The following is a 26,666-nucleotide window of genomic DNA, read 5'->3' as shown; positions in this document are numbered from 1 at the left end:
TGCATACTTAGCCGAGACTGTCTTCCCAGCACCAGACTCCCCGCTCACAATGATAGATTGGTTCCTTCATCCCTGGGGTGGTGGGGTGGGGGTGGGGGAGAGATATCAGTCAATGAGCAGCTCCCCCCTCGCCCAACCAGATAATAATAATAATCCTTACTTCACAGAATATGCTATAAAGTGGATTGACTGGTATTCTGTGGGTGAAACACGGCAGCTAATTGCATACAACACATTTTTTGGGGAAGAATTATTATTCCCAGAAAGCGATCCGCCAACTGACTAACAGCTGCTTACTGCTACGTACACAGACGTGTGGGGTAAGGAAACTTGCCTAAGATTTCCCCCGGCCCGGGATTCAAACCTGGGTCCTCTCGCTTGCAAGGCAAGTGATCTAACCAATACGCTACAGGACTCCAATCTAAGTGTCACGGCATCCATGCACCATCCCTCCATCCATCCATCCATCCCGCACCACCACCCGAGAGGACTGACCTGGCCATCTGTTTGTAGGCTTCCTCAGCCACAGCAAAGATGTGAGGGTCCATATCTCCCATGTTCTGACCGGAGTAAGCGTAGATGACATCCTCTCCGTATATTGGCAACTGCTCGTAAGGATTAATAGCAACCAGTACAATACCTGCGTGAACACAACAGCCTTTAGCACCTTAACAATACAACAGAGCTGCTTCAACAACAACAACATTACATTTATAGAGCGCCTCTTACGTCGGGAGAATGTCCCAAAGTGCTGAACAGTCAGGTGTCGGGGCCCGAGCATGGGGGAGGGGTGGTGTAGGGGTGAGGGAAGGCAGAGAGTTAGGAGGGAGACCAAAGGCACATTCCTCATTCCCACTTCTCCCAATGGATATTAAAGCCTGCAGGGTTAACAGGAGTTGACTGAGATGACTCCCTGCCCCCAGTGACTGGTTGGTCTGCCTTTCCAAGTCCTGCTGATGGGCCAGGCTGACTGTGCTGTGATCGGCAGTGTCATGGAGTACTGTGGACCCGCCTGGCTCAGGAACTGGACTAATAAGACCACCACAGACCGGAATCCAAACACGTCACAAGTTATTTGAGGAGCTACCTTTGCCCAGAGATACCGTTCCCTCTCAAATAAAGCCCTCACCATCCACGACCTCATCCTGGATGACCAGCTTGACATTCTTGGGCTCACTGAAACCTGGCTCTCCCCCAATGACCCCGTCCCCCTAGTGGAAGTCTCCCCTACACCTTCCACTACACCCCCCTGTCCAAACCAACGTGGTGGCGGGGTGGCCTTCATTTCCAAAGCCTCCATTGGTCTTACCCCTACTCCTTGGCTGCTTCCCCTCCTTCGAGCACCTCACCCTCTTCTACCCCTCTCTCCCATTAAAAATCCTCTTTGTCTACCCCCCCACCACAAGCCCCCCGGCTCCTTCCACACAGATATCTCTACTCTCCTCTCTTCCCAGTCCCTCTGCTCCAAGCGCCTGCTCATAATGGGCAATTTCAACCTCCACCTAAACTCCCCTTGGACTACTGCCGATTTCACTGCCCTCTTCTCCTCCCTAAACCTCACGCTTCATATAAGTTCACCTAGCCCCAACCGTGATCATGCCCTTGACCTCATTATCACCCATGGCCTTGACATTTCCGACCTCAGCATAGTGGACAAGGCCATCTCGGACTACTTCCTCATCTCCTTCTCCTCTCACATCCCTCTCTCTGCCACCAAGTCCTCAACCATCCTCCACCGCCCTTGGAAAAAGCTACCCCCTGAGACCCTCACAAAGTCCCTCGCATCATCAAACATCCTATCCCACCAGCGGAGATCCTGAAGCAGCCATCCAGCTGCTCCATGATCGCCTCTCCTCCACCTTCAACTCCCTCGTCCCCCTGAAATCCAGGAGCATCTCCAAACCCCTCCCGATCCCCCTGGTACAACAACCATCTCCGCTGCCTAAAAAACCCAAACCTGGCTGCTTGAGCGCAGATGACGGAAAACTGGCCTGACAGTCCACCGCCAGCTGTGGCTCGAGCATCTCCACAGCTACCGCCGTTCTCTGACACGAACAAAAACTGCCTTCTTCTCCAACATCATCTTGTAGGCTAAACACAACCCTAAAATCCTTTTTTCTACCACCCACTACATCCTCCGTGACCCCCCTCAGATCTCCTCAATCTTCATATCAAATTCCAAGTTCGAGGAGGTCATGAACTTCTTTTCATCTAAAATTCACAACATCCGCCAGTCAGCCTCATCCACCTGCCTCTTGTCACCCACCACCACGCCCTCTCTGGCCCCCTCACACTCCCCATCATCTGCTCCTACCACCAGCCCATCCTACATTCCTTCCTCCCCATCTCTTCCTCCTCCCTCTCACCCACCATCACCTCCATGAAACCCACCACCTGCTGCCTCGGGCCCCTCCCCACCAACTTGGTGGTCATCCAGCTGCCCCTCCTCTTGTGTTGACATCATCAACCAGTCCCTCTCCTCCGGATCAGTCCTTGCCCTCCTCAAAACTACTGTCATCACCCACCTCCTCAAAAAACCTTCCCTAGATCCCTCAAACCCCAACCCTATTTCTAACCTGCCCTTCCTCGCAAAGGTCCTAGAACACGTTGTTGCCAATCAACTTCGCGCACACCTCTCCTCCCACTCCCTCTTCAACCCCTCACAGTCTGGTTTCTGCCCACAGTACAGAGACTGCACTTGTGAAAGTCATGAACGACATCCTCTCTATCCGTGACCAGGGGAGGCCCTCTGCCTCCTTGTCCTCCTGGACCTCTCCACGGCATTCGACACAGTCAATCACGCCATCCTCCTCCACTGCCTTTCCTCCATCATCCACCTCAGTGGGACCGCACTCGCCTGGTTCGAGTCCTACCTCACAAATCGTCAGCAGTACATTTGCACAAACGGCTTCTCCTCCCACTCTCACCCGGTTACCTGCGGGGTACCCCAAGGATCCATCCTTGGCCCCCTCCTCTTTCTGATCTACATGCTCCCTCTTGGGGATGTCATTATGGGTACATTTCCACATATACGCGGATGATACCCAACTCTATTTTTCCACCCCTTTTTGTGACCCCCAGGCCCCAGTTCTGTCAGCTGCCTGTCAGATCTCAGAGGCTGGATGAGCGCAAATTTCCTTCAGCTGATGGCTCTCATCAACATCTAAAATCTCATGGCTCTCACCTCCTCCACCTACCCAGATCTCTCCGAATCCGTACGCAACCTAGGCGTCAGGTTCGACCACCAATTATCCTTCCTCCCCCACATCTGGTCCCTCACCAGCACCGCTTTCTCCCACCTCCGACGTATCGCCCGTCTCTGCCAATACCTCTCTCCGAAAGCCGCTGAAACCCTGGTCCATGCCTTTGTCACCTCTCGGCTGGACTACTCCAACGCCCCCCTCGCCGGCCTCCCATCCACAAAATCCAGATCATTCAAAACTCTGCCGCCCGCATTCTCACCCGCACCAAACTCCGTTCCCCGATCACCCCAGTCCTTGCCAGACTGCCAGAGAGGATCGACTTCAAGATCCTCACCCTTGTATTCTAGGGATACCTTGGCCAGGACACCACGAATGATAATAAAACTGCTGTGCAGAACTGGGGAGGGGGTGGGGTGGGAGGGAGGGAGGGCGGCGCAGGGGCACTTAAATTTTGCCCACAAAATACGCAGTCAATCCACTTTACAGTACATTCTGTACTCTCCCCCTCCCCCCCCAGCTCCTCCTCCCCCCGCCCCTCCTTCCCATGCCCCTCCGCTCCCGCTCCCCCTCCCCCTCCCTCCCCCCAGCCCACTCACCGCAGTAAGTATAGATGGCGTTGGTCTCCAGGAAGCGGACCCTCAGGTTGTGGAGCACGGCGGGCTCGTGGAGGTAACTGAGGGCTGTCAGGTCGTTCTCACCCACCAGGATGTCGGGGTTACGCAGGAAGGGCATCGGGTTCGCCTTCGGGCCAATGGGATACTCCAGGGGCTACAAGACATTTCCATGAACGTGGACGTCAATCACTGTGTCACTAACTCACCCTCACAGCTCTGATGCTCATTATAAGAATTTGCTCGGTTAAAGAAGACCAAGGTCCGTCCAGTTAGCCTTCCACCATCCTGGCACACGTCTTGTCTCATTTCTGTTCTAAGTGTCCTCCTTCAATTGCTTATCCAGCTTCTTTTTGAGCTACTTTAGTGAACCATCGCAACAAGACCCCTCCTCCCGTCCTTGCTTTCCACCGCCTTGCTCCTCCCTACCTCCTTGTGATCTGCCTGCTCCGCATCTCCCCCAGCCCGTTCCGGTCTCTCTCTCCTCATCGTGTCTGTAATGGGGCTCGCTCCCTAGAGCTCTCTACTCATCCCATGTTCTCCTCCATCCCTGCTCTCTCTCCCCATCGTGTCTGTAATAGTGGTTGCTCCCCACTGGAGCTCTCTACTCTAACCCCATTCCTGCTCTCTCCCTGACTGAAACTCACTCCCTCCCTCCGTGCCCACACTCAACAACAACAACAACAACAAGATTACAGTTGTATAGCACCTTTCACGTTGGGAGGACGTCCCAAGGTGCTGGACAGAATACAGCATTTCAGACCCGAGCTAGGGTTGGGGGGGGTAAGGGAGGGAAGGGGGTGCTCGATGGCATGGTCGAAGAGGCGGGAGGCTAAGGAGGTAATGGTGGGGCAGATGGGTCAGGGGACGTGGAGCAGGCCAGAGCGGAGGGAACGGGCGGGTTGGTAGAGGTTAGGAGGTCACAGAGGTAGGGTGGGGCGAGGCCATGGAGGGCTTTGTATGTTTTTCTACTCACCATGCCATCCTCCAGTTGAAGGTGAAGATGCTCATCCTCTTCCCTGTAATTCTTGACAATTTCTGCCGATTTCCAAACATCTTCAGGGTCAGGGATCCAAACTTTCGTAAACTGCAAAGAAAGTTCCCAACATCTGTTATTCCGAAATTCTCAACTTCTCAACAGAGCATCACATCCCAAAGGCTTCAGGTCGACCGCAACATGAAAGGCACTGTATCAAAAGGATAATTAATAAGGATTATTATTTGTGGTGTGCACCTGCTTATCAGATTATATAGAGGTGCTCACTGGTAATACCAGACTACCTGGTTTGTTTTTTTCTCAGCCGAGTATCTGACACACGCGGAAACCCATCACCATATTTAAGAGCCTCCAAACCAAGCTAAGAATTCCCTGCATCCCACTTACACGTGGAAATCCCAGAGATAGATTGTTGGAATGGAACGCGCTCTCTTCTCTCTCTCTCTCTCTCCCTGGAGGGACGCATCCTGCTTACCTAATTCCGGAAAGTGTTAGGCGCAGGTTGGCGGAGTGTGCGTTGTGGGTAACTGCTGGAGGCTAACCAACTAAAAGGGGGGAGAGTGGCCAAAGGCACGGTCGAAGAGGAGGGTCTTGAGACATGGCTTGAAGCAGGCAAGGGAGGGGGAGAAGCGAAGGGATTGTTCGATGGGAGTTCCAGAGGGTGGGGCAGAAAGGCTGAAGGTCTGACCGCTGATGGTGGAGCAGGAAGGGTTCGGGGGGGACATGGAGCAGGCCACAGCCTGCTGAAGATCATGAGATAATGGGGAATGAGGGGATTGCACCGAATGAGACCTGAGAGGTTGGGTGAGACATTTGAAAGAAAGAACGAGGAACTTCATGAATGAAACTGAGCCTTAAGATGAGTGAACTAATTGAAACACGTTGCCTCCTATTCACAGGAATTGGTTTGCAGTGTTAGCAGGAGAAGAGTGGGATTACTCCCAGCCCTCAGTGGCTGATCTGCCCTTCCACCCGAACCATCCAGACAAGAGCGGAAAAAGAGAGAGAGAGCAAAAGGAGAGAGAGAGAGAGAGAGAGAAAGAAAGAAAAAGAGAATGAGAAAATTACAAGTGAAAAGAAAAACAGTGAGGAGAAAGAGAGAGAGAGGGAGGAAAGAAAAAGAATGAGAAAAAGAGAGAGAGAGAGAGAGAGAGAGAGAGAAAGAGATGAATAAGAATGAAGGATAAAAAAGGCAGAAAGAAAAAAATTAATGATCTTGCGTTCGTTTACTCTCACATAGGGTCACTCTACTGCCTGATGCATTGCTCCAGGTGTGGCCTGACCAGAGCTGGACTCAACAACAAAAACAATATCAACAACAACGCATATAGCGTCCCCCACGCAGGGTAGGGAGGGTCCCAGCGCGCTTGACAGTGGCGGAGCAGGACGCCCTACTCACTACCCCAGATGTGGCCTGACAAGAGCAAAGTAGAGTTTGAGGCCTGAACTGAACTAATTTTTGTTGGTTATCAAAGCTATACCACAGTGGAGAATAGGGGGAGAGAGTATGGGGGGGAAGTGGGGGGGGGGGGGGGGGGGAGGAGAGAAAATAAATCTGACAAGATATGCCCAAGTCACTATCTCAAACGTCCTGGAGGGTCAACAGAGTGGGTTTTGGTGAAGGCCTCAGGCCTAGTTGCCTAGCAACCCTCTAGGCCTCAGGTCCGGCCAGGAAGGAAGGAAGGAAGGAAGGAAAGAAGGAGAAAATGAGAGTAAATTGGAGTAATGAACCAGGGTCGAACAACGACCGACAGCATGTTTGTTCTCTCTACTCTCCACCCTCGCCCCCCACACCACTCCCGAGGTCCCGATCAGATGGATGTCAAAGATCATAGAACCGTAGAATCGTACAGCACAAAAAGAGGCCATTTGGCCCATCAAGTCTTTGAATAGAGCAATGCAATGTCAATCCCACTCCCCAGTCCTCTCCCCATAACCCTGCAAACCCGTCCTCCTCAAATACCCGTCCACCGTGTTTTTAAAAGTAGTTATCGAATCGGCCTCGACCGCCCTTTCAGGCAATGGGTTCCAGATTCGAACAACTCGCTGCGTGAAAAATTTCTTCTCCCCGCCCCTCGGCTTCTTTTGGAGACTATTTTGAATCTGTGACCTCGAGTCACCGATACACCCACCAGTGGGAACAGCTTTTCCCTTTCTAACCTATCAAATCCCCTCATGATTTTGAAGACCTCTATTAGGTCCTCGTAACCTTCTCTGCTCCAATGAGAATAATCCCGGCCTCTCTCGCCTTTCCTCAAAATCAAGGTCCATCAAGAAGCTGAGACACTATTGTAAACAGAGATACTGTGCGCAATCGGCTGCCGCGTTTCACCCACAAAATACGCAGTCAATTCACTTTGCATTATATTCTGTGAAGTGCTTTGAGACATGATAAGGAGCTATATCAAATGCAAGGAATGTTATAGAAACATGGAATTTTATAGCACAAAGGAGGCCATTCGGCCAATCGTGCCTGTGCCGGATCTTTGAAAGAGCCACCAGCTTCCCACTCCCTCGCTCTATCTTACAACCCTGCAAATTTTTCCTTTTCAAGTGCCTATTCAATTCCCTTTTGAAAGCTATTATCCAATTCGCTTCCACTAACCTTTCAGGCAGTGCTTTCCAGACCGTAACAACTCTCTGGGTATTATTATGGGTTTGCCTTGTAACTGTTTGTGGGACTTTGCAGTCAATACACAGTCACTACACTTGACAGCAATTATCCGTGGATCAGCTTTAAAAGTTGAGGTACAGGTCACTACACTTTAGTCAATCCTGCAAGGTGAAAGTACAAATGCAAAAAAAAGCAAGGATTTTTATCATTATTATTATCACGTTCCAAGTTTATAGGGCCCTATAGACCAAAGTACAAAGACACAAAGTCTAATAAACTGCTGGAAACTGTACTAAAGATTCAGTAAACTCTGCACAGTAATGCCCCACAAACAGCCATGAAGTGGATGGCCAATTTTGATCTGGGGATTATCGGCCAGGGCACCGGGAGAGAGAAATTCCCTTCTCTTTGAGTCACGCCATGAGCGGGCAGAGGTGGGAGAGGGATTGTTATAATACTAATTCTTGCATTTGACAAAGGGCCCTATCATGTCGTTGAGACGTCTCACAGATTATACTGTGAAGTGCAGTGATTGTGGGTGAAACGGGACAACCAATTTGTACATAGCAATGTCCCACAAACTCAACCGTGGAGTGAGTGACCAATTTTATTTGGGGGGATTGTTGGCCAGGACCCTTGGAGAGAGAGAGAGAAACTCCCTTTTCTTTTTCAAATAGCACCATGGGATTTTAACATCCACCTGAAAGGCAGATTGGTTTAACGTCTCATCTGAATGATGACACCTCTGACAATGCAGCAGAGCAAAGAAACCTGTGAAGTGCTTTGAGATGTCCTCCTGNTTTTTTTAATCAAATGTATAGATGATAGCTCAAGGTTCCTCTTGATGTCTCAAATTGAAGTGTAGCGACTATGTATTTTGTAGGCGAACCAGGCAGCTAATTTGTACACAGCATTGTCCCGCAAACAGCCATGAAGTGAGTGGGGATTTTTGGTCAGGAGAGAAAAAAATCCCTTCGCTTTTTGAACAGAATCTGACACGTGATTTTTTTTAACGTAAACCGGAACAGATGAGAAACAAAGGAATGATCTGAGCTGTGAAGAAAAACTGAGATTATATTCCTTAAATCAGATTAAAGGGGTGACCTGATTTAAAATAAAAATAAAATAAAAATAATGAAAGGAATTCAAAGGTGAGATAATAGATGATTCTTCCCTCTTGGACAGGGATAGCAATAATAATCCTTTTACTTGATACAGTGCCTTATTACATCTTCTAGACGTCTCAAAGCGCTTCACAGAATATATCATAAAGTGAATTGACTGTATATTTTGTGCGCGAAACGAGGCAGTCAATTACACAACAGCAGTGTCCCACCAACAGTGTCGTGGATTGAGTGACCAAATTATTATTATTATTTCTTTTTTTTTTACAGGATTATTACTTCCGGAAAAGTGAATCAACTAACAATAAGAAGGGTTCCTACTTCTAGGTAAACAGAGGCGTGCGGAGTAAGGAATCCTGCCTAAGGTTTTGCTCTGCCCGGGAATCGAACCCAGGTCCTCTCGCTTGCAAGGCGAGTGCTCAAACCACAACAACAATTTACATTTATATGAGATGCGGCATCTCAGAGAGCTTACAAGGAGGCAGCACCTCAAAATCAGAACCAAGACACATCAGAACTGAGATCAGGAAGCATTTCCTCACACAGAAGGTTGTGAAGAGGTGGAACCCTCTTTCCCAGAAAGCTGGAGAGATCCGTTTAGCAGAAAAATAGACTTGGATAGTAATAATAATATAGTCAATTGATACAACGCCTCTCACGTCGGGAAGATGCCTCAAAGCAAACAGGACTTTACTGCAAAATGTAGTTACCGTGCATTTGTAGGCAAATGTAGCAGCCAATATAGAACTTGGCACAAACAGCCATGAAGTGAACGACTAATTTTATCGAGGGGGGTGGAGTGGGGGAGGAATTGTCAGCCAGGACACCAAGGGAGAAAATCGGAATAATTATCGTCAAACCTAAAACATGTCACCTCAGATAATACAGTGTTCCCCCCCATCACTGAGCAGGAATGTCAGCAAACACCTGATAATCATAATAATCCTTGTATTTGATAGAGCGCCTCAGACGTCTCACAGCGCTTCACAGTCTATACTGTAAAGTGAATTGATTATGTTTTGTCGGAGAAATGTGGCAGTCAATTACGCACAGCAGTGTCCCACAAACAGTCGTGGATTGAGGAATCAGTTTTCTTTTGAGGGATTATTACCCACAGAAAGCGATCAGCTAATTGACCAAGTTACTGTTCCTACTTGCTGCTGGGTCAACAGACCCACGTGGGGGTAATGAAACCTGCCCAACGTTTCTCACTGTCGGGAATCAAACCCAGGTCCTCTCTCTTGTGAGGCGAGTGCTCTAACCACTATCCTACGGGACTCCACACACGACTCCTGAACCCAACGTCCCTGATGTGGAGACTTGAACCAAACACCACCAAATGACATTTACACACAATGCCTTTCACGTCAAGAGGACAGTCAGGGATTTGGACCCGAGCTGAGGGTTGGGATCAGGAGGGGTGGAGGGCAGGGAGGGTGGGCATAGGAGGCGACCAACAATTTCTGTCATTCATCCCCTCTTACTGCTGGGGTGGGGGGGGGGGAGGGAGGCGAGGGAAGAGCGCTCCAGGCACGTTATGGAGTGAGATCCTGGTCACTGAAGGTCTCAGTGAGATACCTCCTCTCCCCCGGGGAAACAAGCTTCCACCCATCGCTGCCCATTTGCCTAATTTGCTCTGACACAATGAGGCTACACAAACCCGCTCAATTAGTCCAGCCATCCAACGCTTCCAGCCACACCTCCCGTCGTCACAGCAACCCACAGCCAAACCACGCCATTGTGCATCCAGCCTGACAATGGGAGGGGGTGGGGGTGGGGGTCGCGATGGGTGGGGGGGGGGAGGTGGGGGGGAGTGGGGGACATTGACTGTGTGAGGTCAGGCGGACATGGGCTGAGAAGAGACATAAGAGAGATATAATTATCCCATTTCCATCGCACTTCACCTCACTCTCACTCTGTCACGCTTTTGGAATTGGAACCGAAAAGATAAGACTTTAACAATCCCTATAATAATGATAATAATCCTTGCATTGGGACGTCTCAAAGCGCTTCACGGAATATACTGTAAGGTGGACTGACTGTGTATTTTGTGGGCGAGACGTGGCAGCCAATATTGTGTCCCACAAACGGGCGTGGATTCAGTGACCAATCAATTTTTATGTGTGTGGGATTATTAACCCCGGAAAGCGATCCGTCAATTGACTAATCATCAATTAATTAATTGTTCCTACTTACTGCTAGGTAAACAGTAGTAAGGTAACTTGCCTAAGGTTTCGCCCTGCCCGGGAATCGACCCCTGGTACTCTTGCTTGCGAGATGAGTAACCAATACACTCGGGAACTCCGGGAAAAATTCAGGAAAGAGTTCTAGGGAGCAGAGGTGACCGAAAGGGGGGAAGACAGCCTTCAGAGGAATACATCTCAAATCGCATCACAAGATTAACCATAAAGTTCAGTGACTGTGTACTTTGTTGGCTTACATGGCAGCCAATTTGCGAACAGCAAAATCCCTCAAACAGTCACGAGGTAAGTGACCAGTTTTACTTGGGCGATTTTCGATTAGGACACCAGGAGAGAGAAACTGCCTTCTCTTATCCAATAGATCGGCAGAATCCTTAACATCCGCCTGAATAGACAGATGGGACCCAATGTCTCTGATGAAGGGCATAATTTCGCTTGACAGGCTTCTGCTGTGTGGCAGCCAAAGCTGTAAATGTCAGAGGAATCATTTCAGTGTGATGGTGTGGATAATAAAGTGCACATCATGGCTGTATATACATCTTTGTGTATGTTTGCGGGCATTGCTTTCAACTGCGACTCTCCCTCTGTCTCTGTATGTCTGTGTTTCTCTTCCTCTTTCAGTCTCTTTCCCTCTCTTCCCAGCGCCTTGGGACGTCCTCCCGATGTTAAAGGCGCTATACAAAAGTATTCCTGTTGTTGTTGTCTGTCTATGTGTGTTTTTCTCTCTCTCTCAGTATGTATGCGTTTTTCTCTCAATCTCTCGGTCTATCTCTGTGAGTTTTTGTCTCTCTTTCTCTCTGAACAGAGACCCCAACTCACAGAAGCACAGTCGGACCTTAGCCGGGAGGAGGCTGAAAGATAAAATCTCACACTGGCAGATGGTGGGTTTCTGTTGCTCTCAACACAGATGGGGGGGGGGGGGGGGTGTCCTGTGATGGTTCAGAGAGTGAAACATATTAAATATTGCTGACATTTAAGCATTTGGGTGATGTGTATGAGTTGAGGTGGGGGGAGGAGGAGGACGGGGGGAAAGAATGATGCAGATGCCACATGTCATGACTTGATAGTCCAGGCTGACACTCCCGTGCAGTGATGGGGCAATGCTGCATTGTCAGAGGTGCCATCCTTCAAGTGAAAGACTCAACAGATTTCCTGTTTCCTGCTTGTGTCTGTTCAGGTGCACATTAAAGGTCCTGCGACACTACTGGAATAGAGAAGGGAGTTTCTCTCTACCCGTACCCTTGCTGACAATCGCCGCCACCAGATAAAATCGCTCATTGGCTGTTTGTGGGACGTTGCTGCGTGTAAATTGGCTGCTGCATTCACCTACAAAATACACAGTCTCTCTCCCCCATTACAATGAATCCTTCGAAGTATTTTCAGACATTCTGCTGATGTGAAAGACGACGTGGATATCAAGTCCAAGGATAGTTATTAATAATCAGATAAGGATTATAATTTATGATGATATTAAAGATGATTTGGGCAAATTAGCTGTTCACTAACAAATTACACTAAGTCAATGCTTAGTATTGAAAGGCTTTGAGATGTCCTGACGTGAAAGGCACTATCTCAAGCCCAACAATTTTATTATTTGTATGTATTATCATATTAACCTTTTCAATCTTGGTTATAATGTGCTAGATCAGATAGAAGATCTGTTTATAGCGTTGAAGTTGTTGAGTCCCGTAGCGTAGTGGTTAGCATGTTCGCCTCGCAAACGAGAGGACCTGGGTTCGATTCCAGGGCAGCGCGAAACCTTAGGCAAGTTTCCTTACTGCACACGTCTCTGTTTACCTAGCAGTAAGTAGGAACCCGGTTGTTTGTGAATTGGTGGATCGCTTTCCGGTAGTAATGATCCCTTTAAAAAAAAACGGTCACTCAATTCACGACTGTTTGCGGGACACTGCGGTGTGCAATTGGTTGCCGCGTTTCACCCACAAAATACACAGTCAATATGCATAATCTTACAATATAAATGAGGTGAGCAGGATGTGTCCCTCCAGGGAGAGAGAGAGCGCACATTCCATTCCAACAATCTATCTCTGGCTTTTCCACGGGAAGTGAGTGGGATGCATGGAATTCTCAGCTTGGTTTGGATTCTCTGAAGCAACGGTGATGGGTTTCCGCATGTGTCAGACACTCGGCTGAGCAGAAAAAAAATGATGCCACTCATCGCTCTGGCGTAAGGAGAAAGTGGAGAATATTGAGTGAAGGAGAGCGAAGCATAATGAAGCCAAAGGCATTCTGCTGAGGATGTGCTTTTTTTCCCCCACTAATACATCTGTCTGTGCGGAAATATACACACAAAGGCTGGCTCTTACAGGAGGGCACATTACAATTCAACATCTTACATTTCATTAGTGTCTAGAACGTAGAACAATAATCTCAAAGCACTCCAAGGGGAATTGCTGTCAAGTGCAGTGATTCACGGCAGTCAACAGCACACAGCTCTGAAGCGAATGAGCAATTAATAATAATAATCCTCGCATTGATTAGTGCCGTGTTGTAATGACGTGGAGGTGTCTCAAAGAGCGAGCACCAGCACAGGCACGATGGGGAGAGAGCAGGGAATGGGATTAGGGATTAGCGTGGGATATTAAGCATTTTCCCCGTACAGTGCCTGTAATCAATGCCAGCCCTTCGCTGGGGGGGGTGATGGCTGACAGTACTGTTGCTGAGGTCAGCTGTTGGTTTGTGTTGATGGGGTAGGGTGGGGGGGTATGTGGCAGTAAATCACTGTGTGTTAGCTGCTGCTGTTCGGTTTATCAATTGCTGGGGTAGCACTCCACCATCATTTCCAATCCTCCCTGCGTGTGAGTTACTCTCTCTCTCTCTCTGTCTCTGGCGGAGAGTGAGAGAGATGGAGAGAGGGAGTGAAAGAGCGAGAGAGCGCGGGAAAACGAGAGAGAGAGAAAAAGGGAAGAGAGCCATCAGTGGGACTTTCCTGTGCAAATTGGCTGTCGCACTCACTACAAAATGAATGACTCCCATTCACAAAATGAATCCCGGAAAGGGTGGTGGTGGGTCACAAGCAGATATCCTGTCCCACCTTCCGAGTCTGAGGACTTCTGCTCTCACCGCGTGAGGAATACCCACTCCCTCTCTCTTTCGCGCTCTCTGCCTCCCCCACACCCCTCTCTCCTGTATACTTTGCTCTGTTTCGCCCCAATACAAACACAGTCCACTTTACAGTATATTCTGTGAAGCGCTTTGAAACGTCTCAATGACGTTATAAAGCGCTACATCAAATGCAAGGATTAGTATTTATTATTATTATTTTCCCCGCAGCAAATGACACTTCAGATACCTTGAGGAGAGACGGGGTCTCGAGAGGGAGGCGACCGAGATGTCCGTCTGCTCAGGAAATTCAAGGTAAAATAATAATAATAATAATTCTTGCATTTGGTACAGTACCTTTCATGTTGGGAGAACATCATACACAAAATACACGACCACTACGTTTCATAGTGAAATCCTACGAAGGACTTTGTGGGTAATGGAAATCTGGAACTCTCGCCCCCAAAAGGCTGTGGAGGTAATTTTCAAGACTGAGGTGGATAGACTTTGGTTAGTTAAGGGTAACAAGGGATACGGAGTCCTGTAGACTTGTGGTTAGTGCTCTCTCCTCACAACGAGAGAACCTGGTTCACTTCCTGCATGGGGCGAAACCTCAGGTGAGTTTCCCTTCTCCACACACCTGTTTACCTAACAGGAAGTAGGAAGTTGGTTCTCAGTCGATTGACAGGTTGCTTTCCGGAAGAAATAATCCCTTCCAAAAAAAAAAGTACTAATAATAATTTGGTCACTCAACGATGTGTAAAGCGCTATAATCAAATGCAAGGATTATTATAATAAATGGAGTTGAGGTACAGATCAGCCGTGATCTAATAGAAGAGCGGAACAGGCTCAAGGGGCTGAATGGCCTACTCCTGTTCCTGTGAGACGTCCGCCTGATGTGAAAGGCGCCGTATGTATAAAATTCAAGGATCACGGTGGTTGTGTTAAGGGCCAGGTCACCGTTGGAAACTCCTCTCAGGACCCTGGCAGCGATCCAGCAATTCAGCTGCAGTGAAGCGACTTACACCACCAGAGCGTCACAGGGAGTCAGCTGTTTGCTGAGCGATTGGGGGAGATCGGTGGAGGGGGTGGGGGGGGCAACGGGATGCGGGGGAGGGAGTCGGGAGAGGAGCAAAGCATCTTTCATCAGCACTTTAGTGAGTGCGGACATGTTCCAACCTGACGTTCTTTGCTATTTCTTAGCTGAAATATTCCGTGTCAATTAAAAGGGGAAACGCCCTTCGGGAGAAATGTTTGGCAATTTGTTTTTATACAATAAAATAATGGGGAGGGGGTGAAGAAATGATGAGGGCTGACACTCCAGTGCTACTCGTGAAGAGAAGGGAGTTTCTCTCTCCCGGTGTCCTGGCCAACAATCCCTCAAATAAAATCAGTCATTGACTTCATGCTGTTGTTGTGGGCAAATTAGCTGCTATGTTCACCTACAAATATAGTCACTACACTTTACAACAACTGCAACTTGCACAGAGATATATATCTAAGCGCCCTTCACGCAGGGCAACCCCTCGGAGCGCTTAACAGTGACGGAGCCTGATGCTGAGCCGGGGGAGGGAGGAGGTGACTGGAAGTTCGGTCGAAGAGGAAGGTCTTCGGTGGTGATCTAAAAGAGGGGAGGGGGCAAGGTGGAGGGATTGAGAGAGAGATCCAAAGCTTACCAGGACACTTTTACAGTTAAACCCCAAGTTTGGACGATGCAATTAGCTGCAACATTAAACACAAGCTTCACTATTATTATTGTGATTAATAACAATGTAATGAAAAGATATCACGAGTCATCGCATGTCCTGTATTGCCCAATCATAACACCCGGTCCCGCCTCAAGACAGGTTTGACAGGAAGCCTCGGAGAAGGATTACTTCTCTGAAAAGGGGAAATTGTCATCGGACCCTCATCACATCTGATATTCAAAGCTTCAGGAACGTTCTGGATCGTCGACCAGACAAATATAACAAACCTATTTCGAGGCTGTTGGGTTCTGCTCCCAATGTCCCGTCCTTGGCACTGTTTCCCTTACAGAATGCAGTCACTTCACTTTACAGTGTCTTCTGTACAATATATACAGGATGTACAATATATTCTGTTCACCTTGTGTGCAATTAGCTGGCACATTTTGCCCACAAAGTGTACAGTCACTCTACTTTACAGTACATTCTGTGGAGCGCTTTGAGACCTCTCAACGATGTGATAAGGCGCTGTATCAAATGCATGTATTGTTATTATGTTATATTTGTCCCCTCTAATCCCGAACTGCCCTCTATAACACACCATTGACCCGTTATTAATATAATCCTAGTTACTGTCATGGCGTCTTTCAGTTCAGCACACTTTAAAGTGATTCACGGGCTTTGATGTAAACGAAATGTTTAACGTAAAAGGCAGTGACTGTGACATCATCCGCGGACATGGGGTAAATTTCCCCACTGTGCTGATGACACCCAACTCTATCGCTCTGCCTCCACCCTCCACTCCAGGACTACTGGGGTCCTGACCGACTGCCTGTCCGACATCAAGTCCTGGACGAGGGACAACTTTCTCCAACTCAACGTCAGCAAGACCGAGGTCCTCCTGATTGGCTCGCGCCAGCGCCTCCGCACCTCGGGCACCGGCAGCATCTGCCTCCACGGCTGCACACTCAACCTCACTAAGCCAGTCAGGAACCTGGGTGTCTTGTTTGACCCTGAACTGTCCTTTCTCTCCCACATCCGCGCCACGACCGGCACTGCCTACCACCACCTCCGCAACATTGCCAGACTCCGCCACTGCCTCACCCCTCAGGCTGCCCAAACCCTCACCCACGCATTCGTCACCTCAAGGCTCGATTACGGGAACTCCTCCCTCATCGGCCTTCCCAACTCTTCCCTTCACAAGCTGCAGATCATCCAAATCTCTGCAGCTCATGTACTCTCACTGACCAGGCTCCACGACCCTATCACTCCCACCCTCGCCCGACTCCACTGGCTCCCCATCCCCCAGAGGATCGAGTTCAAGATCCTCGTCCTCACTTTCAATTAAACATTGCCTCGCCCCCACCCCCCCTCTTTCCTCTCTGACCTGTTGACACCCTACCAATCTGCCCGCTCCCTCCGTTCGGCGTCTCCGACCTGCTCCATGTCTCCCGCCCGACCTACTATCGGTGACCGGGATTTCAGCCTCTCACTCTGGAACTCCATCCCGCAGTCCCTTCGCCTCGCTTCCTCCCTGGCCTCCGGTCTCAAGATCCTCCTCTTTGATCGTGCCTTTAGTCGCCCTCTCACCTCTCTGCCTTCCCTCACCCCTACCCCACCCCTCCCCCATGCTCGGGCCCCGACACCTGACTGTTCAGCGCCTGTCCCTCCCGACATGAAAGGTGCTCTGTAAATGTAATTTTGTTGTTGTTGTTTGTAGGCAAAAGTGCCAACCAAACTGCACACGGCAATGTCCCACAAACAGCCCCGAAGTGAATGAGCAATTTTATTGCACAATCTGGGGGATTGGTGGCCAGATTGTCACAAATAATGCCACGATATCTTTTAACGTCTGCCTGAACACGCAGATGGGATCTCGATTTAACATCCTGTCTGAATGCTCGCAGCACTCTCCAACACTGTCCTGGGAGTATCAGCCGAAACTCAGTTCAAAACCTAGACATGGGGCTTGAACCCCAAATAACGACAATCCTCGCATTTAATATAACTAACGCCTTTTACACCGTCGAGACATCGCAAAGAGCCTCACAGGCTATGCTGTAAAGTGAATTGACTGAATATTTTGTGGGTGAAACGTGGCAGCTAGTGTCCCACAACAGCCGTGGAACGAGTGACCGGTTTTATTTGGGGGACTGTTGGCCAGGACACCGGGAGAGAGAAACTTTTTGAATAGTGTCATGGGATCTTTAACGTCCACCCGAACAGGCAGACGAGACCTTAGTTTAACGTCTCATCCTAAGCACGCCACCTCTGACAATACAGCATATCTCCAAGGCTGCATCGGGGTCTCATCTTAGACTGTGTCTAATAATAAACAAATCCCAGCATTGGACACGGGGGTAATAACATCGAAACAACATGGAATCGCTGTCAAGTCACTGAGGGCAGGTAGTTTGCACACACACACAGCCATGACCACATAATCTGGAGCATTGCAGAATAGGACATCAAGTCATAATAATAAATAATAATAATGATAACATTATTAAATGTGGATGTATGTGAGAGTATAAACCAAACATAGTTCCTATACAACAACAACTCACGCTCCTATAGCGCCCTCCGCCCAGGGTAGCGTCTCAGAGCACTTTATGCGTGTAATCATCGATGCAACTGGGATTGTTAATGACGATTCGGAATTGGCCCGACAAAGTACTTAGTGAACAAAATATCAATCTCCTGAAAAATGTAGCTATATTGGGAAGCTCAAATATATTAAGAAAAGTAATATTTCTCCATAATGTAAAGTGTCGGGGTTATTGGTCGGGCTGACTCATCACTGAAAACCACTTAGCTCTACCGAGTGATTTTATACTATATTTACCTGATATTAAAAACTCCTTGCAATTGATTTGTCATGGTCGAAATCCCGCAAAGCGCTTCACAGGATTTATTGTGAAGCTTAGCGCCTGCGTGTTTGTAGGCGAATGTGGCAGCCAATTTGACTGCAGCCATGTCCCGTACACGGCCAGGAATCAAATTTATGTGGGGGATTGTTGGCCAGGACACCGGGAGAGAGAAATTCGCTTCACTTTTCGAAAAGTGCCATAGGATCTTTAACGTTCACCTGAACGGGACTTCAGTTTAACGTCTCATCCGGAGGACAGGACCTCTGCCAATGCTGCACTCCCCCATTGCTATAATGGAGCCAGGCTAAAACCTGGATGAGATGTTAAACTGAGAGCTCCCCATCACAACAACAACAACATTACATTTGTATCGCGCCTTTCATGTCGGGAGGACATCCCAACCACAACCCCAATCACCAGCTAAGTGGACTTTAATGTCCACTCTATTTGGTCAGCTGAGTGTCTGACACACGCAGAAACCCATCAGAGTCTCCAAACCAAGCTGAGAATTCCCTGCCTCCCACCTACACATGGAAATCCCAGAGGGAGATTGTTGGAATGGAATGCGCTCTCTCTCCCTGGATGGACGCATCCTGCTTACCTAATTCCGGAAAGTATTAGGCACAGGTCGTAGTAGCTAAGTCTTGGGGACCCCAGAATGGATGTTGGGGTAACTGCTGGAGCCTAACCAGCTAAAACCACATAGCTAGTCATTAGTAGCATTTGCAAGCTTTCCTGCGGCTTGTCCAGCAAGGACCAGCTAAAACCACTTTTTATGAGTTTCCCAAGCCTTGGCTCTTGCCAACCTGTGCCTAATACTGTCCGGAATTAGGTAAGCAGCTTGAAGATCTTGTGTCAAGCTGAGAAGCAAGTTCTCTCTTTCCTTCCTTATTTCATCTCATGGATGTCAGATTGCAGGAGGATTAGTAGGAAATAAATAATAAAAATGAATCTCTCCCTCAGCAGCACTGAATACGGAGATTTACACAATGAGGCTTCACTGCCAGTGTGAGATAAGGAGCTTATCAAGGTCAGCCAAAATCTGTTCCCCAGTCACATTAAACTCAAGTTATTTATGGTGCCATAGAAGAAGGCATCTTTGAAAATACAAGCATGCATACCACATTGGAAACACCTCAAAGGGCTCCATCCTTCAAGTTACTTTCCTGTGTAGTGAATTGTAATAATAATTCTTGCATTTGACATCATTGAGAAGTCAAAGGGCTTCACAGAATATACTGCCAAATGAATTGATTATTTTATGGGTGAAACACGGCATTGCACACAGCACTTTCGAGGGGCAATAATCCCTCAAAACAAAATAATGTGGTCACTCAACACACGATTGCTTGTGGGACAATGCTGTGCAAAATTGGATAATAATAATAATCCTTGCATTTGATATGGCACCTTATCACGCTGTTGAGACGTCTCAAAGCGTTTCACAGAATATACTGTAAAGTGAATTGACTGTTTTTTTTTGTGGGCGAAACGCGGCAGCCAAGTACGCACAGCAGCGTCCCACAACCAGCCGTGGATTGAGTGACCAATTTATTATTGTCACTTTTTATTGAATGGACCAAATGGGTGTGTTGTGTCCGTCCTTCTCCCGCACAATTCTCAAATATGAAGAGGCATTGGGAAAAGGCAAGAGAATGTGACTGAGCAGATAACTAGCTGATTAAACTCTTTTAAAGATGCAAAGGGCTGAATGGCCTCCCTCTGTGCTGTAAATTTCTATAATATGCACGTTGTGGATTCCTTGCACGTCATTCTCAACGACGACACCTTTGCGGTTAGTTAAAATACCGCGTTTCGCCCACAAAATACACAGTCAATCCACAGTATATTTTTTTGAGACATCTCAAAGACGTGATGAGGCACTATGGCAAATGCAAGAATTATTATTATTATTAATAAATTTGGAAAGTTCTTAAATTCGGGTTTTAATTTGAAAACTTGCGGAGTGAAATTCCTCCCGGGCCTGGATTGACTGAATTGATGTGGCGTCTCAGACGGGGCAGAATTTAGCAAATTTGTTGAATCCAGTCTCAACTTTGAAGCCTACAGTTTTGGGAAGAAACCGCAAGAGAAAAAAAAAGGCTTAAAAATTAAAGTCCGCATTTAAGCATTTGACCAATTCTGGAGCCTGTGAAATGCCGCGTTATTAGAGTAAAAGCAGTTTGTTTGAAGAACGACTTCCATGGTGACAGTCTACAGTCCTAAGTGATTATTACCATTATTGTTATCTTTCTGCCTTTCATGTCGTCGAGATTCCTACGTTTCAAAATACTTCGCAGGATTTACAACTATAAACAGTAATGACGATTTGCGCCTTTCACGTCGGGAGGACGTCCCGAGGTGCTGAACAGTCAGGGATTTGGGTCTAATGCTGGGTGTTCGGATCAGGGAGGGTGGAGGGCGGGGGTAAGGAGGGGTGGCTGAAGGCGCAGTCGAAGAGGAGGGTCTCGAGATGTGCCTTAAAGGAGTCAAGGGAGGGAACGAGATGAAGGGACCGAGGGATGGAGTTCCAAAGGGTGGAGGCAGAGAGGCTGGTGACACACACACATATTTAGAAAGAAACACATACACAGAGAGAGAGAGAAACATACCACGGATACCCAATTAGAGAGAGAACGTGACACACACACACATATTTAGAGAGCGTGAATCACACGTACTGTCCACGCCTTGTTACCCTCAATGTGACTGATCGCAACTCGTGAGGATATCAGGCTCTCTACTGGAATGTTGTTATGCTGGCAAACTTCAGGAGAGGAGGAGAAAATAAGATAAGTAAGGTATTCAGACAGTAGCAAAAGTTACTGGGAGAGGCTCCATGATGACAACGTCACTGAACCAAACAATTCTGGATTGAATGACCATATTTTTGGAGGGCGGGGAGGGGGGGTTGGGGGATAGGGGAGGGATTATTAACCCCGGAAAGCGATCTGCCAATTGACTAACAACGGGGTTTTTATTTACTGTTAGGTAAACAGGTGTGGAGTCCTGTAGCTCAGTGTTTCGAGCACTCGCTTTGCAAGCGAGAGACCTGAGTTCAATCCCCGGCAGGTTAGGGCGAAACCTTGGGCAAGTTTCCTTACTCCACACAGAGCCTAATAATAATCCCTCCAAAACCAAAAAAAATAATAAATTGGTCATTTTCAATCTACGACTGTTTGTGGGACATTGCTGTGCGCAATTGGCTGCCGCTCAATATACAGTCAATTCACTTTACAGTGTGTTCTGTGAAGCGCTTTGGGACGTCCTCCAGATGTGAAAAGCGCTATATCAAATGCAAGGATTATTATTATGTGGAGAAAGAGAGCCCAGAGAGCTGTTACGGTCTGGAATGCCCTGCCTGAAAGAGTGATGGAATCAGATTTGTTAACAGCTTTCAAAAGGGAACTGAATATGTACTTGAAAAGGAAATATTTGTATGGCTTAGGGGCTAAGAGCGGGGGAGTGGGACTAGTAGGATAGCTCTTTCAATGGACCGAATGTCTTCCTTCTGTGCTGTAGGATTCTACAATATTTTCCAGTATGTCCTGTGAAGAGATTTGAGACCCCTCACCGATGTGATAAAGCGCTGTATCAATTGCGAAGATTACTGTTATACTATAGCGTTGCGATGCTGCGGATTTGAGTGTTGCACTTTAAAGTAATCAGTCCTTTCCAGGTACCAGACGGCCTCGCGCACAGCTCAGCATTGGGTTATACTGTAACATTGAAATCACAACCTCGCAAATCTCCGTTCCGCTGAGAACATACAAAAACTTGTAGCAATCTGTTATTTGCAGCAATTTGCAGAACCCCCACCCACCCCACACCCTCCCACCCAGGCTCCCAAACAGCTGACTCAGCAAACAGCTAAGAAGGAAGAGTCTCAATTTCTCCAGTCCGAGCTAAATGTGGAGTCCCGTAGAGCAGTTGGTTAGCCTTCGAGCGAGAGGACCCCCGGTTCAATTCCGGGAGGTTGAGGTTGGGGGCAAAACCTTTGGCAAGTTTCCTTACTCCACACACCTCTGTTCTTAGTCGATTGGCGGATCGCTCTCCAAGGGTAATAATTACTTTAAAACATTTTTTAAAGGGATTAAAAATGGACACTCAATTGTGCGATTGGCTGCCGGTGTTTCGCCCACAAAAATACACAGTCCTTCCACTTTACAGGACTGTGTGAAGCCCCAACAAATGCAAGGAATATTATTATTGCTATTATAACGTACCTATTTGCTACGATTCTGGTATTGAGTGGATGAAAAAAATGAGCCATGTGATGTGATAATTAACAGATTGCCAAAAATTACATCTTCAGCTAAGTCTCCACGCTGCGCTGTCGAAGATGCTGACGAGCGACGTACCATCCATCGTTAAGGTGCTTTTTATGGGTCCGTCTTGGATCGGTTATTTTCAGTTTTTCTTTGATGGAATATTTCTTGATTTATGGCATAACTCAAGAGATGTTCAATCCAGAAAATTGATCTTGTTGCCCAACCATAATGTTTGGTCACTGTATATTCCAGGTGAGTGGTAGCCAACCATAAACCTCTTCATAAAGGTTGGCCACCACTGACCCAGAATATATAGTCACTGCACTGCAAATCACTTTGAGAGCAACATGAAAGGAAAGGATTGATTATTTACGATGTGCTCACGCTCTCCCCAGAGGGACGCAACTGCTTATCAGACTATATAGAAGTGTTACTGCTAATATCAGACTATCAGATGAGCAACACAGCTCAGCATGAAATGCACAAGAGCATTGCCTCCATTTTAGGATTGTAATCAGGAAAAGACAGAAATATTAGGGCAGAAGTTACAAAGAATTGCTTCATTCAGAGGGTTGTCAGGGTGTGGAACTGGTCACCACAAAGATTGTATCAACAGATCATTCAAAACCACACTAGATAAACGCCTGTTCAGTGAATATATTATAGGGAGAGAATAATAATGATAATAATCCTGATCATGTTGTTGAGATGTCTCAAAGCGCTTCACAGAATATATTAAGTGAACTATTTTGTGGGAGAGAACTGGGTTTTCACATTTTTTGTAATACTTTTTTGTAATAAATGTTATTTTTCTCAGCATTGGCCCAGAAGGATGGGCCGAATGGCCTCTTTCTGTGATGTTGATTTCTATACGATCGACAACAAGTAATTGTATTAAATTACTGTCCCCTAATTACTTAAATGCGTTCTGTGCGCGTGTTCTAAATTACAAACAATACATTATATTTATAAATATATAATATATGTAATATTTACAACCTTTGACGGTCAGGACTTCACCCTCTCTGTCCCCACCCTTTGGAACTACATCCCACAGTCCCTTCTCTTCACTCCCTCCCTCGTCTCCAAGGCCCGTCTCAAGACCCTCCTTTTTTACATCGCCCTCGGTCACCCTCCTACCCCCACCCTCCCTGCCCTCCACCCCCCCGACCCAATCCCAACCCCCAGCTCGGATCCAAATCCCAGCCTGTCCCATCGCCTTGGGATGTCCTCCCAACGTGAAAGGCGCTGTGGAAAGTTGGGGGGAGTTGGGGGGCGTTGGGAGGCAGGTGACACTTTTTGTGTTGTTATTGTAGTAAGGGTGGAGGGGGAGGGAGACAGAGAGGGAGAGAGAAAGAGAGAGAGGGGGAAGGGAGTGGAAAACACTGATTTGATTACTTTACAACACAGGAACTGGTTCTGTCGAAACTTGCGAGAGAGACAGACGCACGGCTCACAGAAGGCGGAACAAAATGTAAAATCTCTGACATCAGCTACGAGATACTGTCATCACTGACCGAAACCAAACAAGTCACATTCATACTGTAATATCATTGTTTGTTTCTCTCCTCCCCCCATTCCTCTGTCAACATCAGAAAGGCTCTCTCTCTCTCTGTCCCATTTACAGCATTATTAGGTCTCAACTCATTCAAAAATGTGGAATCTCAGGTGTAAATCACTTAAAAAAAGTGATTTTTTTTTGCTTTTCAAACGAAAATCTAATTTTTATATATCTTTCCCTCCCCGTCTCTTACTTTCCTCCCCAAAACTGTCCACCTGTTTGTTCCCTGTGCCACAAGACTCATCTGATCCGAGAAGCGGTTAATCATATTTTATATATAAAAACTAATCGCTGTATTTACAATTTGACTTGAACTGAATCGAGTCGCCAATCCGAGGTCTTTTTTTTCTAAAAAAAATCTGATTTTGGTGTTTTTTTAAAAAAAATATATATTAAAAACAACCAAAACCAAAGCGATGGCAAAGAAACAAAAAGCTCAATTTTTGGTTAGTTGTGTTGTCGGGGGGGGGGTGGGGGGTAATAGGGGGTAGAGAGAGGAGATGGGACAGACAGAGACACAGAGAGCAATGGGACACCGCTGTGCGCAATTGGGAGCCGCGTTTCGCCCACAAAACACAAAGTCAATCCACTTTACCGTATATTACATAACATAGTATAAATATATATGATATTTATCCCCAAAATTGACAGCATATTCGCTTGGGAAGCGCTTTGAGACGTCTCGAGGGGTCGTGAAAAGACGCTGTGCCAATGCGAGGATAATTATTAGTGTGGCGTTGATGATGATGAAGATGATGATTAAAACAGTGGCTTCTTATTATTTTTTTGGGGGGGGTGGGGGAGCGGTAGATGACAACAGGAAAAGGGTGAGGAGGGGGAGGGGGGTGTGGGGGGGGGAGAGGAGTGGGAGAGGAGTGGGGCGTGGGGGAGAGTGGGAGAAGGGGGGAGTGGGAGGGGGGGAGAGAGGGGGGGAGTGGGAGAAAGGGAGTGGGAGAGAAAGGCGGGGGAGAGGGGAGGGAGTGGGAGGGGAGAGAGAGGGGGAGAGAGAGGGGGGCGTAGGGGGGAGAGAGAGGGGGGAGTGGGGGGGGAGGGTGTGAGGAGAGGCTGGGGGGAGTGGGAGGGAGGGGAAATAGGAGGGGGAGGAGAGGGTGTGAGGTAAGAGTGGGAGGGAGGGGAGTGGGGGGAGAGTGTGAGGAGAGGGTGGGAGGGGGAGAGGGTGTGAGGAGAGGGTGTGAGGAGAGGGTGTGAGGAGAGGGTGGGAGGGGGAGAGGGTGTGAGGAGAGGGTGGGAGGGGGGAGAGGTGTGAGGAGAGGGTGGGGGGAGGGGGGGGAGAGGGTGGGAGGGAGTGGGGGGGGGAGGGGGAGAGGGTGGAGGGGAGAGGGTGTGAGGAGAGGGTGGGAGGGGGAGAGGTGTGAGGAGAGGGGGAGAGGGGGGGAGAGGTGTGAGGAGAGGGTGGAGGGGGAGAGGGTGGAGGAGAGGGTGGGAGAGGGGGAGAGGGTGTGAGGAGAGGGTGGGAGGGAGAGGGTGTGAGGAGAGGGTGGGAGGGAGAGGGGGGGGAGAGGGTGGAGGGAGAGGTGTGAGGAGAGGGTGGGAGGGGGAGGGGGGAGGGGTGAGAGGGGAGTGGGGGAGGGGTGAGAGGGGGAGGGGGGGGGAGAGGGGGGGGTTGATGTCGGGCAGTGTAACAAGTGATGGTTTGCGGATACAATCGAATTGGAACGCGGCGACACCGGGAACAATCGCCGAGAGGTTTTGTTACAATTGTTGCCGTTTCGTCGCGGCGGCTACAATGTTGCCGTTTGTTTGTTTGTTTGTTGTTGTCGCAATGGCTACAATGTAGCGCCGCGGCCACTCACTGACGTCACTCACCCACTCCCCACTCCTCTCACCCACTTCCCCACTCACCCACTCCTCTCACCACTCCCCACTCCTCTCACCCACTCCCCAACTCACCCACTCCTCTCACCCACTCCCCACTCACCCTCTCCCCACTCACCTCCCCACTCACCCACTCACCCACTCCCCACTCACCTGGCTGTAAAGTTCTGAAGTTGACATGGTGTTCTCCTCTCACAGGCGCCTGAGACCGACCACAACTCGGGGGCTCCTGTGTGCATCGGGCAGAGAGAGGGAGAGAGAGAGACACACACACACAGAGACACACACACACAGAGACACACACAGACACAGAGACACACACACACAGAGACACACACAGACACAGAGACACACACACACACACAGACAGACACACACACAGAGACACAGAGAGAGAGACACACAGAGAGAGACACACAGAGAGAGAGACACACACACAGACACACACACACAGACACTCACACAGAGAGAGAGAGAGAGAGAGACCTTAATTCTCCATCTCCACCGCTTCTGGACGTCGAGGAATAAATGTTTCCCTGGTCGCCATTTTTCTCCCAGTTGGAAGCGAATTCCTCTCTCTCTCTTTCTCTCTCTCTCTCACGGCGACCTTTACTCAGGTAGAAAGTTCCCTGT

The 26,666-nt window shown here is 48.3% G+C and overlaps 1 protein-coding gene across 1 annotated transcript; it reads right to left on the bottom strand.

The window, feature by feature from the left end:
* Positions 1-4: 4 nt before the first annotated feature.
* Positions 5-26,322, bottom strand: LOC121849376 (unconventional myosin-Vb). The gene is made up of 5 exons (XM_042336005.1): positions 26,187-26,322; positions 4,791-4,901; positions 3,800-3,971; positions 496-640; positions 5-72 (listed from the first exon to the last, which is right to left on the bottom strand). Exons 1-5 carry the CDS (start codon positions 26,211-26,213, stop codon positions 45-47), a joined length of 483 nt encoding a protein of 160 aa, XP_042191939.1. The 5' UTR covers positions 26,214-26,322; the 3' UTR covers positions 5-44.
* Positions 26,323-26,666: the final 344 nt, after the last annotated feature.

This window comes from Callorhinchus milii, unplaced genomic scaffold (assembly GCF_018977255.1).
Source record: "Callorhinchus milii isolate IMCB2004 unplaced genomic scaffold, IMCB_Cmil_1.0 Scaffold1, whole genome shotgun sequence".
NCBI classification, from domain to species: Eukaryota; Metazoa; Chordata; class Chondrichthyes; order Chimaeriformes; family Callorhinchidae; genus Callorhinchus; species Callorhinchus milii.
The sequence above is the reverse complement of the archived record's forward strand: the minus strand, read 5'-3'. Positions and strand labels throughout refer to the sequence as shown.

Excerpts from the sequence above, each read along its gene's own strand:
- LOC121849376 (XM_042336005.1), bottom strand. The coding sequence starts at position 26,213 with ATGTCAACTTCAGAACTTTACAGCCAG. Across the intron at positions 4,902-26,186 it reads CTTCAGAACTTTACAGCCAG|TTTACGAAAGTTTGGATCCC; the intron begins GTGAGTGGGGAG and ends CTTTCTTTGCAG. Across the intron at positions 641-3,799 it reads CGCCATCTATACTTACTGCG|GTATTGTACTGGTTGCTATT; the intron begins GTGAGTGGGCTG and ends GTGTTCACGCAG.